This window comes from Scardinius erythrophthalmus (assembly GCF_964197995.2).
Source record: "Scardinius erythrophthalmus genome assembly, chromosome: 1".
NCBI classification, from domain to species: Eukaryota; Metazoa; Chordata; class Actinopteri; order Cypriniformes; family Leuciscidae; genus Scardinius; species Scardinius erythrophthalmus.
In genome coordinates this window covers 66,032,901-66,046,622 of record NC_138221.1, presented here as the reverse complement: position 1 = coordinate 66,046,622, position 13,722 = coordinate 66,032,901, and the positions used below count along the sequence as shown (strand labels likewise).

At 36.8% G+C, this 13,722-nt stretch overlaps 1 protein-coding gene across 1 annotated transcript; it reads left to right on the top strand.

Annotated features, from left to right (window-relative positions):
- The first annotated feature begins 1,407 nt into the window (after positions 1-1,407).
- On the top strand, positions 1,408-10,036 carry cenpx (centromere protein X). The gene is made up of 5 exons (XM_081359019.1): positions 1,408-1,567; positions 1,713-1,764; positions 6,149-6,202; positions 6,287-6,375; positions 9,872-10,036. The coding sequence occupies exons 1-5, from the start codon at positions 1,532-1,534 to the stop codon at positions 9,884-9,886; spliced, it is 246 nt and encodes an 81-aa protein (XP_081215145.1). The 5' UTR covers positions 1,408-1,531; the 3' UTR covers positions 9,887-10,036.
- Positions 10,037-13,722: the final 3,686 nt, after the last annotated feature.

Genomic DNA, 13,722 nt, shown 5'->3' with positions numbered 1-13,722 from the left:
AACAATTCTTGGTGTCTTTTTGTTAAGATATATATACACACACACACACACACACACACACACACACACACACACACACACACACACACACACACACACACACACACACACACACACACACACACACACACATACCTATTATATATAGTTGATGGTTATTTTCAGCTTTTACAACAGAGTGAGATTTTAAGTAGAGTTTGAATGTGATAATAATGGGAACTATACTAATTTAGAACAGTGTTTTAATTATATATTAATATAATTGAGTGCTAGTGCTTCTGTGAAAAGTATTTTTTTATGGCAATTTCCTCTGAATTTGTGAAGATTAAAATTACTTGAAATGGGAATGTTAATCTTAGCTCAGTCTTTCAATAAAATAAAATAAAAATCAGCATTTTGTTTCGGTTTCTATTAATAAAGTATCCTCTTCAGATTTTATGTTTTTTTTTTTTTTTTTTTTATGCCCACATAAATAAGTCTTGGAGAGCTTGTTAAAGTGTCCATCACCTTGCTTAGCCCAGTTATCTTTGCGATGTTTTCATATTTGGTTGCTAAAGTATTTGCACTTACAAGTTTCGCCTAAAAACAAAAATGAAAACAAAGACACAGGCCTAAGTGCGTTTCTAGGTTCAGAATGGCAGAAAAGGCAGAAATGACATGGGTATTTTGTATTGCTTGTTCTGGGGAAAAAAATATAAATTTAGCTTATTGCCCTTAGGGTTACAGAGCTAGGAATCAAATGCAAATTGTCATATTATAGCGCCACCTAGTGTCGGATGGGTGTTTGCATTGAGTAACTGTGTACAGTTGGTGCAAAACCATCCTGCCAATTTTAGGGTCTCTATGATTATGGTCTCTGACACCCATACACTTTTAGGGCAGAAAAATAAAGAAGAAGAAAAAAATCGATAGCTTCAAACACAATAGGGTTTCTCAGGACCTCTATAATACTCCATATTAAGTAGTAGAAGTAAAATTCTGACAATTTTATAATGCAACAATCTTTTTTTTTACCTCCGTTAAATAAGACATGCAGATTGAATTAGAAAAATCTGTTCCATCTAAACACTCATGACATTCCTGTCAAAACACAAACAGGCAAAGCATCATAGCATGTGTCAATTTTGAACCACGCAAGTAAAATAAATAAAAAACGGGTGAAAAACGGTTTGCTGACAACAGTTCTTCTAACCCTAATTGATGGAGTGTGTAGCTTTTCATTTCTTAAACAAATATGGCCATTCCCAGGATGACAATGTCAATATTTATTAGGCTTACAAATGCAGCAGCAAAGTTGGATGGCATTTGATTTTAAGTAAGCTGATAATTCAACAAATGAGCTCTAAAATGTATGGCAATTATCATTTTCTCCATCAAATATGTGCATACCCATAAACGTTTGAAGGCCACGTGTGATTGCGTCGTGTGTTCGTGCGCTAGAGGGCAACAGCCTCATATCTCATATCCAACACACCATCCAGCAAACGAGGAAGAAGCCGATTCACCAGTGACATTAGTCCAGCGGGAAAGAATGGCAAACGCGGGAAATGAAATCGCGTTTAAAAAGGTATATTTCAACACGTTTAACTATTTACGTCTTCGGGTCTTTAACATGCATCTCATAATGCCATAGCAAGTCGAACACATTCAGGTCATGAGCGTTTTTCATGATGCCACGGCGTTGCATTGATTCCCATGTCTCCCTGTTTTAGGAGACTGTTGCCAAACTGTTGACACGCTCTTTTAAGGAGGACAAAACCAAAGGTGAGAAACAGTCAGACACACGCAGGTTAAAGTGAGAGAAGCTGTTGGTCAGGAAACTGTTATGCTTTTAAAACTTTCCTGCATGGCAAATTAAAAATAAAATGATTTCTTTCTCATCGTCCTTTGATTAGGCCACCAGTCATAATGTCAAAACGTACCATAATTTTGTTCTTCATTTTTCTTTGTGGCCAGGAGTGCTACTTATACATAATATGAAAATGATTGAAAACCAAACCTTTAGTATTTCCAGCTAAACATCTGATAGCACACGCACATCTGAGACGTAGCCTATATTTGTTGTGCGTTTACATCGTGAAGACGTATTTATTTTCCCTCATCTGCAATATACATCTCTATGATGTTTCCTGTCAGATGTCAAATAGATGTTTAGAGAATGTTTTTAAGATGTTTATGATTTAGAATACAGTCAAACTGACATCTTAAAGACACTGATGCTTTCCAGATGAAGTGATCTTTAACAGACATCTTGTAGATGTACGTGTGCTTTTCGTGCTTGGGATTCTGGATTTTACTGTTGATGATTTGACATGATCCAGGATTGTTTGAAGCTTATCCTGAATTTGCTGTCATAGCAACAGGTCCATAAACTCAAAGTGCTTTTTAGTAGATTTTTCTTCTTCTTTCGCACCTGATTTAAGTCTATCTGGGTTTCGTCTACCATCGACGTCCCGTTCAATAATATTTATATTCTAGCGCGTCTCCTCGTCGACGTCGGCTGAGTCCCCTAACCCTAACTTGCTGCGCAGCAATAACTAAACATACTTCAGACAAGCCTTCAGATATGCTTTAATCACGGCCGGAGGATCAGAGAGAATCCCACCAGAAAAAAGAATACAACAGTTTTTATTGAATAGGAGCATGGCGAAAATGACATGATACATTAAATAATTTCTAGGGATGCACCGATATGAAAATTTTGGCCGATTTTTTGGTCTTGTGACCTCCTTCAGGCAGAAGAAGGTCGCAAGACCGAAAGCTTGCTAATAAATTGATCTTGCACTAGGGCTGGGCGATTTAAATCGCGATATTGTTATGCGCATCTCATCAGTAAAGCCGGTTCCTTGATTAGTAGTAAATCACCATCACCTGCTTTCAGATGGAGCGGCATTTACTACAAAGAGCCGTAGTTAACTGACAAGCTGAGCCATATCGCATCAATATCGCGGACGTATCGCCAGCGATATTTAATGCGATATGGCTCAGCTTGTCAGTTAACTACGGCTCTTTGTACACAGCGAAACATCCAGTGTTAAATTAACACTCCTGGGAGTGTATGAGTCCACACTCAAGAGTGTTTAAGTTAATGAGATAACTAAGTGATTAATTTAGTGATGATTGAGCATTATTGAAGACACCTGATGTTAACAAGCAGAATCGCTGAAGGAGAAAATCGCAAATTGTAAGTTACCATTATTGTGATGGGTAGTTGCTTTAGTTGGGCTCTAGACCATTATATGTGTACTTTAGATTTTATTTGACTGTTGTATCTGAGTTAAAACTGCCAGTTGTACAAAGAATAAATAGTGATCTGCTGATCTTGGTTATATTATGACAATCATCATTTGAACTTGATCACTGAACTCATTAAAATCCTTCTTTCTGACTTCGATTTATGTTGTTGGTTACAGCATAACTGTGAATCTGAATAAATGGCCAGAAGTTTTGATGTAATTTAAAGGATTTCTTAAAAGATGTAAAAAAAAAAACAAAAAATCTTTCTTTTAGGCACACACAGATGTCAACATTCAGTCTATGCATCTCAACAATGGTGAGGAGCAGAATATTCAATGAGGAAAAGTAAATTACATAGACAATTCAGATCATAATTTATTCATACCGCAATGCATGATGGGAGCCATTAATGAGTTGTGATTGGTGGCAGCCACTGCAACATGCTTTATTATTGTCACCATTGTTGAGATTCACAGGCTGATTATTGATGTCTGTGTTTTAAATTAATATGTCTGAATGTCTTTTTGATTAGAACAATATTTATTAAATATGAATTATAAGTAAAGTACTGATAATCATAGGCTGAAGACTCACAAAACTGCTGCTAACAAGTTAAGCCAAAATATCTCAATATGTTTCCTTTTTCAGATCACAGCATGATTATGTAAAAACGTAGCCAACACTATAAGATAACATTTTACTTTGTTCAGTTAACTATTATAAATCAATAACAGCAGACAAACAACAGTAAATATTAAAGTAAACATATAATGGTCTAGAGCCCAACTAAAGCAAACACCCATCACCTTAATGGTAACTTACAATTTGTGATTTTCTTCTTCAGTGATTCTGCTTGTTATCATCAGGTGTCTTCAATAATGCTCAATCATCACTAAATTAATCACTTAATTATCTCCTCAGCCCTAAATGCCGCTTCATCTGAAAGCAGGTGATGGCGATTTACTACTAATCAAGGAACCGGCTTTACTGAGGAGATGCGCATAACAATATCGCGATTTAAATCGCCCAGCCCTATCTTGCACAGTGTTTGAGTGTGCGGCTGCTGTATTTGTACAATTTTCAATGATGATTTAGTTTAGCAGCACCTCACTACAAGACTTTATTGACAGATGAGCGGTGGCTTTTTCTATTTTGAGAGCCTGATTACAAAAACAAAAGACTCACCATATAAATCACGTCCCGAGCACACAACTATAATGATGTTCTCATTATAATTTTATTTAGCCGATATGACAGACTTGTTGCACTGAACTGTATTTTCCTTTTTTAGGTGTTTCCAATCATATTTCAAGCAATTCAAAACCATCATGTTGAACATTGTGCATCTGAAGAGTCTCAGCTTAAGGAATTAATACATTATTTATCAGCTTTAATATATCGGCCACATTTTCTTATCAGGCCGATAACAGTAAAAATGAACATATATCAGCCGATACCGATATGGTGGCGGATATATTGTGCATCCCTAATAATTTCCCTACAATTTGATTGGTTCTTCATATGCAAACCCTTCTGTTTCTAGGTAGAAGCAAACTCTGTTTTCTTGCTAACTTCATTGTTAATCACAAGTTTTTTTAGACATCTGTCTAGTTTCATTTCCCCTATTTGTTATTTATACACTCACACACTCAAAGTCACGAGGTTTCGACCAAAGGGTTTGGAAACATTTAAGATTCAAATGTGGTGATGCTTAATTTAGTCTGTCTCAGCCACTGCTACTTTCTTACAAGAGTACACTATTGAACCAGGAACAATAATATATCATTTAAAAATACATTTGCAAATAATATCAGCCTATAATGTTGCTTCACATGTACTATTAAATGAATTGCTAAATACAGCATTGAATTAAAAATGTAAAGCCTGTAGAAATACTAGAAATCGTGAAATAATTGGGAATCATGTAACTAACAGTGCATTTCATTCATCTATTATAACTTTTGAGTTGTTTTGGCTGTTTCATTATAAAGGTCCAGAAATTCTTGACTCTTGCATTGTCAGTACAAGATCTTGACCAAAAATTGATTCACCTCTTAAATAAAATCCCTCGCTTGTCTGGCGTATGCTACTCTTAGCAATGTCTGAAACTTTGTACTTCATGATGACTCGTTTGCTGTATTCCTCATTTGTAAGTCGCTTTGGATAAAGGCGTTTGCTAAATGTAAAATCACAACATGTATTTCCATCAAGAGGTGCATGAGTTTTTGGTGAAGATCTTGTATTGACAATGAAAAAGTCCAGCCAAACGCTGATCAAGGTTTCAAGTATCAATATATCTGGCCTTTCCAATAAACACAAGATCACGCAGTAATCTCAGACAACTTAACACAGATATTTTAAGCAAATTCGTTTGAAGAAGCACATTGTCCATAGATCAGTGATCAAGATTAGAAGATCTGGCATCTGTCAAATCATCTCAGATGCGTTAATCGAGTTATGAAGAGGTGACAAATTTTGTTTTGAGGTAACTTTTTAATTTAGTACATAATTTGTAGCTAATTGATTCTCTCACATCAGATAACTAAAAAAATAACTTCTCTGCAAGACCGAATTGTGAGTTTATAACTTGCTGAAATTAAATTCGGACTTTTTTCCTGTGGATTGTGAGAGATAAATTCGCAATTACCTTTTTTTTATTAGTATTATTTTTTTTATTCTGTGTTGGAATCAGGTTTTTTTCCCTCTCTGGTCGGTCGTTCTGATGTATTTGTGAAATCTCTCCTCACATTTGAACACCAAACGCAACATGATCACTTGCAGCCGGTTCCCGTTCCAGTTTACTTCACCTGAACTAGTTTTTGGTGCAGTATTGTAGCTTTGTCGGCAGATAGAGACAGAAACATTACAGTTACTCGTATCAGCGTTCAGTCATGACGTTTTTCTTGTGCAGTCAGCAGTGATGCTGTCGTCCTCGTGACGGAGATGCTGAAAGTGTTCGTTGAAGGTAAGACGGACTTTACCTGTCACGGTCTGATACAGTAGTGCAGTTTCTCTCAGTATTGATGTGAGGATGGTCTGTCTGCCACAGAGGCGACGCGCAGAGCTGTTAAACAGGCCAGCAGTGAAGACTGTGACACCGTCGACATCGAGCACTTTGAGAAGATTCTGCCACAATTGGTGAGTTTTGTTCGAGATGTCTATTGTTATTTTTAAAGGAGTCATATGATGCTTTTTAATGTTTTCCTTTAGTCATAGCCTCCTGATTTACAGTCAAACCAAACTTTCAGACACCTTCAACATTTCTCACATTATCAGTTTATTCGTTATAGTTTAGAAAATGGTAATAAAATATGACAATAACTCAGTTATCAGATCATTTGATATTTCACTGGTTTTGTCCATCCTTCTGTTAGACTGTCTCATAAATGAATTATGTTGAATATCTGTCAGCTGTTAAATTTAACTACACAATTAGATAATACCAGTTTAGCTCAACCAGTTACCAAGAAATGCTTCATTGTGTTCAGTCTGTGTGTAAAGAGAGCATTAGCAATTAAAGAAAAAACACTTCAGCAAAACATGATCAGGTCAAAATGTCTGAATAAATTCAAATTGTTATAAATGTTGGTTGTGGTCACTGTATGAAGAATCTTTTAGTATGATATGTCACACACTTTACTTCACTCACATAAATGAACTATAGTGTCCTGCACCCACTAGTAGAAAAAATATCAAATTATATCTGGTGTCTGAATAATTTTTGGTTTGACTGTATTTTAACCAAGAACACTGATCCAGACCACCAATGTGAAATATTAACACAATGCCGTCCAAAGGCATACACAAAGACCGAAGGCGAGGCTTCAGTGAATTGAAGTGTTGTTGTCATGTATCGGAAACGCTGTGTGTTTGGATGCAAAAGGATATTAGGAATCGATAGTTAAGATTTATTTATAAACCTTTCCTGAGCAGCACTTTTTACAGAGGACAGGTTTCTGAACCTGAGAGAGTACAACACCAGTTATACACAAAGACTACTTGCGAATGTGAAATGTTCTGCTTAATCCGATCGATCTGCTTGATCATTTGTATTTTCAGGATCTGACTCAAGTTCAAACTGATATGGTTAAACATTATTATTATCTGTGATTATTATCTTTACAAATGCTTTAGAAACCTTGGAAGCTGAAGCTTTGCTTCTGCAAGTTACATTTGCAACACACGCTTGAGGTGTTTGGCCAATCACAGCGCTCTGGGTCAGCTGGCCAATCAGAGCACTCTGAGCTTTTTCTGAAGGAAGGAGGGCTTTGTAGAAATCAGCACGTTTCAGACAGACTGGGAATAGAGGTGCTGCAAGAAAGTGAAAATAATCAGTTTTTTAACATTAAAACATGTTAACCTATTCTATTACACCAAGTAAAGAAAATAATGAACTTTTAAAATAGCATCATATGACCCCTTTAATATTTTTGTTGCAAGTTTGTCTGTAGTTATAACAATAAATTATGGCCGTCTGTTGTTAAGATTTAATGTGGTTCATCAGTACATATTTCAGCATTAGCTCAACTTGACTATCTAAATGATTTTTTAAATATATTTATATAAGCAGTGTTTACACTAGACAGTTGTGGTCAGAATTAATGGCACCCCTGGTAAATATGATAAAAAATGGCTGTAAAAAATAAAAGGGGAGCCAATATTTGTGGCCAACGTGTTTTGGAGAAAAACATTTATTTCATAATGTGATTTCCCCACCACTTTCAATTATTTTACTTTAATGAAAGGTTAGATTTTTGCATTTTTTTTTTTTTTTAATGAAAGATCAAAAGGATAAACAATGCAGATTTATTTTTTACAGCGAATTTTATTTTATTTTATATTATTTTTATATCATATTTGCAGGGGTGCCATTAATTCTGACCACAACTGTATATACAGTACCTGTCAATTTTTTGAAACATTTGAAACTTTGTTTTTGAAAGCTTCTTGCTTTCATGTTTTTATGTTTTCTGCTCACCAAGCCTACCTTTATTTGATTAAAAGAAATGCATTAAGATTTAAAGGAGAACTTGGTAACTTTTTTAACTTAATAAAACTGTCTAGAAATCTTTTGGATGGTTAAACAACCTGTTCTGGTGATATTGGTGACTTTCCCCGCTCCCCCCAGCGTTCCCAGGCGGAAAACCAACCTTGCAACTTGGGGACTACCGTCCCGGCAAGATAGAAATCGGAAGTCTTGTGAGAAACGAGAACGAGCGCGAAACACGAATCGCTTTACGGCAATTCGACATAAACACACACGCATGTATGATGTATTACCAGATTACCCACCTCGGTAGACATAGCTCCACACGATACAGTTGGCTTGCTCCGACCAAAACAAACGCACATGAGCAGCGGTAGAGAGGGGGAGGAGGCCGCCGCAAGTGAGTTTTTTACGACCGTGTTGTGAAATATACGCCCCCCCACAGCTGTAGGGGGAGCTCGTGGGGAAAACATGCAACAACAAAAGGGAAAATCAGCGAAGAAGTGACTAGAGTTCGCTAGAGTTGCCGAGTTCTCCTTTAAAATGGTAATATTGCGAAATATTATTACAATTTAAAACAACTATTTTCTATTGGAATATATTGTAAAATGTAATTTATTCCTGTGATTTAGAGCTGAATTTTCAGCATCATTACTCCAGTCTTCAGTGTCACATGATCCTTCAGAAATCACTCTAATATGATGATTTGATGGTCAGTAAACATTCATTATTATCAATGTTGAAAACAGTTGTGCTGCTTTATGTTTTTGTGGAAATTGTGATACTTTTATCAGGATTTCAATATATATATAGATATATATATATATATATATATATATATATATATATATGTATATGTATATGTGTATATATATATATATATATATATAAAATATTATTATTATTATTATTATTTTTTTTTTTTATTACATTTATTAAAGCATTTATTAAATATAAATATTTTGTAACTTTATAAATGTCTTCACACTTTTGATCAATGTCATGCATCTTTGAAGAATAAAAGTATTAAATTCTCTCTTTTTTTAAATCTTGCCTCAAATGTTTGAATGGTATTATTGTTTCCATATAATTAAGCTATAAAAAACGTATGTCAGCTGATAATAATGATAAATGTTTCTTGATCATAGTATAACAATGATTTCTGAAGGATCACGTGACACTGAAGACTGGAGTAATGATGCTGAAAATTCAGCTTTGATCACAGGAATAAATTACATTTTTACTATATATTCACTTAATTATTATTATTTTTTTACATTTTAATATTTCACTTACTTTTTTACTGGAGTTTTGATTTACAAAAAATTGCAGCTTTGGTGAGCAAAAGAGACTTCTTTCAAAAACATATTTTTCCAAAACCGGTGCTGTTTATTATCATTAACATTGAATTATTGACCAAACAATGGACTCATTAAAATGATCACAAAATAGTTGTTTTTCTAAAAGATGACTTTCTTAATATTGAATTTTGAAAACCGTTACAGTTCTGTACAATTAGCCGTGTTTCTGTGCTTTTACTAAACCTTAAAATACTCTCGATCTGTCAGACTGCGTCGTTTTGTGTGTTGCATACTAGCAAAACTATACTATGTATAATTTCTCACAATGTCTCCTTTCCCTTCGCAGCTTCTTGACTTCTAGAGATGCCAGCAGAGGGCGACACAACCTAGTTCTGCTGAAGCGCCAACATCCTGGACTTCACTTTTGCATATTTACAAAATGTAGAAAACTTTATTTTGACTGTGTGCATGTATTAAATGTATGACTAATAAAATTACTATTTTACTGGTGATCCTGTGCTCAATCTGTTAAACGTTGGTATTGTTTAGTGGTTTATTTATGTGCATAAATCACTGGGTAACAGCGCTTTTATTATGGTCTGGAGTCTCTGTGGGCCACCTGTGCTCTGCTCAGCGGCAGGTGCTCCCAGCATGCTCTGCTCCGGCCCCCATCAAAGCCTCTCCAAGCAGTTGGAATTGATTAAAGTAATAAGGGAGGCAGCAAAGACCCTTAGATGATGACAAGTGGCAGGAAAAAGAAGCACCCCCTCCGGCCACTTTGAAGTTCCCCTTCTTCCCCTCGCTGTCCTGCAAAGTGCTGCGGTTAAAGGTGTCACGGGGGTGAGAGGGCAACAGGGCGGAATGTGTGTGTGTGTGTGTGTGTGTGTGTGTGTGGAGAGAGAGTGTCAGCCTGTTAAAATTATGGCGACCACACGCATAGTTGTTCAGTTTTAGTGGAAGCATAACAAAACAAATTGGGACCGAGGAACATGACACAGGAAGAGAGAGGGGTGTAATTTTGAGGGTAAATAAACAAGACGTCGGGTTGCTCAAGGGGGCTCCCGGTCTTTCATCATTTTGCTCTGATAATTGCGCTAACCTGCCGCCAGAGAGTTTCCAGTAGTGAATGATGTTGGTTAAGGGGTTTGCTTTGCATGGGTTTGTTGTTGGGTAAGCAGAGCACAAGGAAAGATCAACATGTTGGATTTGGTTAGATCCTGTAGTTAAGGGCAACAGCAAGGAAAATACTGCTTTTATGTTGGATACAAGTCTATTTGCTTAAATTGGGGTTTGTACATTAATGGAAAGCCTGAAAATACTGGGATATATTAGAATTGTGGTTTACTGGTGTGGAAAATTAATTTCTTTAGTGAATATACTTTTTTCTAGTTATGTTCAGCTATACAAGTAACACTGTTATCATGAATACAGCACTAGGCTCGACTACCTTATTACTTTTATTAAACGGTTACCACACAATATAAATATTAAAGCCAAAAAAAAAATGTATCAATTTAACTTCCATGAAATAAAATTATTAAAAGCCTTCCTTCTGCTGAAAAAAATAAATAAATAAAAAAATCCCTGACCATGAACGGTAACAGAAGTTACATTATTTCTCCATTAGATGGCAGCAAATACTGTCTTCATGAGTCAGTCAGCAGAGAAGACTTTTATATTGAAAGGATCGAAACAAGCAAGACGCAATCAGAGCCCGTCTACGGAGAGCCTGGCCACTCCCTATTAAGTCCTATTGTACTGAATTGTGGTTGTAGTTCCACCAGAGTTCCACTGGGGGCGATCGCCCATGAGTGCAAAATGAATGGGAGTCTATGGGGCTAGACGGTTAAATTTGTCTCTTTCACCCGATTGCTGTTGAGAAATCTCAGATTTGATTGTAGGTTTTGCAAGTTCAACATGGGTTATAGGTCGAAAGTTGAATGAAAGAGTACTCATGTCCTTTTGATTTCTTACAGGTTGAGTTGTTGTTGCCCATAACACGCTAGCATTCTGCTAATGAACGCTGATTGGTCAGTGAAGGACTGATAACGACCAGAGATACCGCTTGATGGCATCGTGGCATCCGAAGCGGGACCAGAAACAAACAAAACAAAAACTCTTCTAGCACGTGTGTTTACCTGTGTCAGCTGTGTTGTGTATTTACCTGTGTCAGCTGTGTTGTGTATTAACCTGTGTCAGCTGTGTTGTGTGTTTGCCTGTGTCAGCTGTGTTGTCGATGTCTCGAGAGAAAAGAAAGTGCAGAGCGTGAAAGCACCAAAGTGACTGAAGGATTGCCGTGAAGCAGTATCTCTGGTCGTACGATGTGTGTGACGTCATTGACACTTTAAAAGACTTTTTAAAGCAAATAAGTGACTCTAAAAAATCTAACACCCAGCAATGTGTAATTTCTTTGCATCTCCTTTCGAAAACAACATTCAAATTACTAGACAAAAAATTATATCCTGAGAAAAGTGGATTTTGGTGTGTATAGCGCCATAGACCTCCATTCATTCTGCATTTGTCCTGTGAACGCCCTCATATGGAGCCAGAGTGGAACTGCAACCAGTTCAGAAGCCGGAAGTTTATTGAGAGTGGAAGTTCTCCCCTTATTAGACATTCTCTGACGCAACTGACAGACGCAACTGACAAATGTCAGGACACGGGAAAACCCCTTAAAGGGTAACTAAACCCTAAACCAACTTTTTGTAGTTAATGATCTGTAAGAATGGGGCTTTATTAGTGCTGCTCATTGATTCGAGTAACTTTTTTGACATTTGGGTATAAAGTGTTTTAATTCTACAATGTATGGAGTAAAAACGTCTGAGTGCTGCCCTCTTCAGGCTGAACGGTGGCTACTGCAGTTGAATTTTCCTATTGGATGTTTGCGGTGCTGCGTGACGTAAGCGGTACTATGTGACGTAGGCAGGTTCCAGCTCACAACGCCCTTGGTATGAGCTAGAGCTACCACGCATAGTATTGCATCATTTAGGATAGCTTCAAGTTAGCGTAGATTTATCTGTATTTAGTACAGTGGTCAGGAGGGTACGTAGGTGTAGTTTTGCTGGTTGCAACAGCACTGCTGGACTGCATAGCTTTCCAGCAGACTTGGAAATTAGGCGCCAGTGGAGCTCAAGTGTGCAACCTGAATTTTACGCGGGATTGCTTCTCCAACGCAATAGAGGTGGAAATGGGCTTCTCCACACAGCTCGCGCTGAAAAGCGACGCAGTGCCAAACGCTGCTCCTCCTGCATGGACTCCATCACCGCAGCGGCGTCTTGATGTGAGTGATCATATATATAATCACAATTTATGGTTAGGCTAAAGTTAAAGGAGAAGTTCACTTTTAAAAAAACTTTTGCTGATAATTTACTCACCCCCATGTCATCCAAGATGTCCATGTCTTTCTTTCTTCAGTCGAAAAGAAATTAAGGTTTTTGATGAAAACATTCCAGGATTTTTTTCACATATTATGGATTCCAATGGGACTCAAACGGTTCAAGGTCCAAATGACAGTTTAAGTGCAGCTTCAAAGGGCTTTAAACGATACCAGACGACGAATAAGGGTCTTATCTAGCGAAACGATCGGTCATTTCAAAAATAAATAAAAAAGTTGAAGTTTTATAAGCACAAATGTTCGCCTTGCTCTGTTCTTTGATGCGCGTTCGTGACGTCACCTAATACGCAATTACGTTGAAAAGGTCACGCTTGAAAAATTAAAAAAAAATATTTTTGGCTTTTTAATATTAAAACACCCAGGATACGCACACGAAATGGGCATTTTAAACGATAAACTGACACAAATACATTTGAAAATGTGTATATGGTCCTCCTTCCGCACATTTGTAAACACATCAAACTTGACCTTTTCAACGTGATTGCGTATTACGTGACGTCACGAACGCGCATCACAGAACAGAGCAAGGCGAACATTTGTGCTTATAAAACTTAAACTTTTTTATTTATTTTTGAAATGACCGATCGTTTCGCTAGATAAGACCCTTATTCACCGTCTGGTATCGCTTAAAGCCCTTTGCAGCTGCACTGAAACTGTCATTTGGACCTTGAACCGTTTGAGTCCCAATGGAATCCATAATATGTGAAAAAATCCTGGAATGTTTTCATCAAAAACCTTAATTTCTTTTCGACTGAAGAAAGAAAGACTTGGACATCTTGGATGACATGGGGGTGAGTAAATTA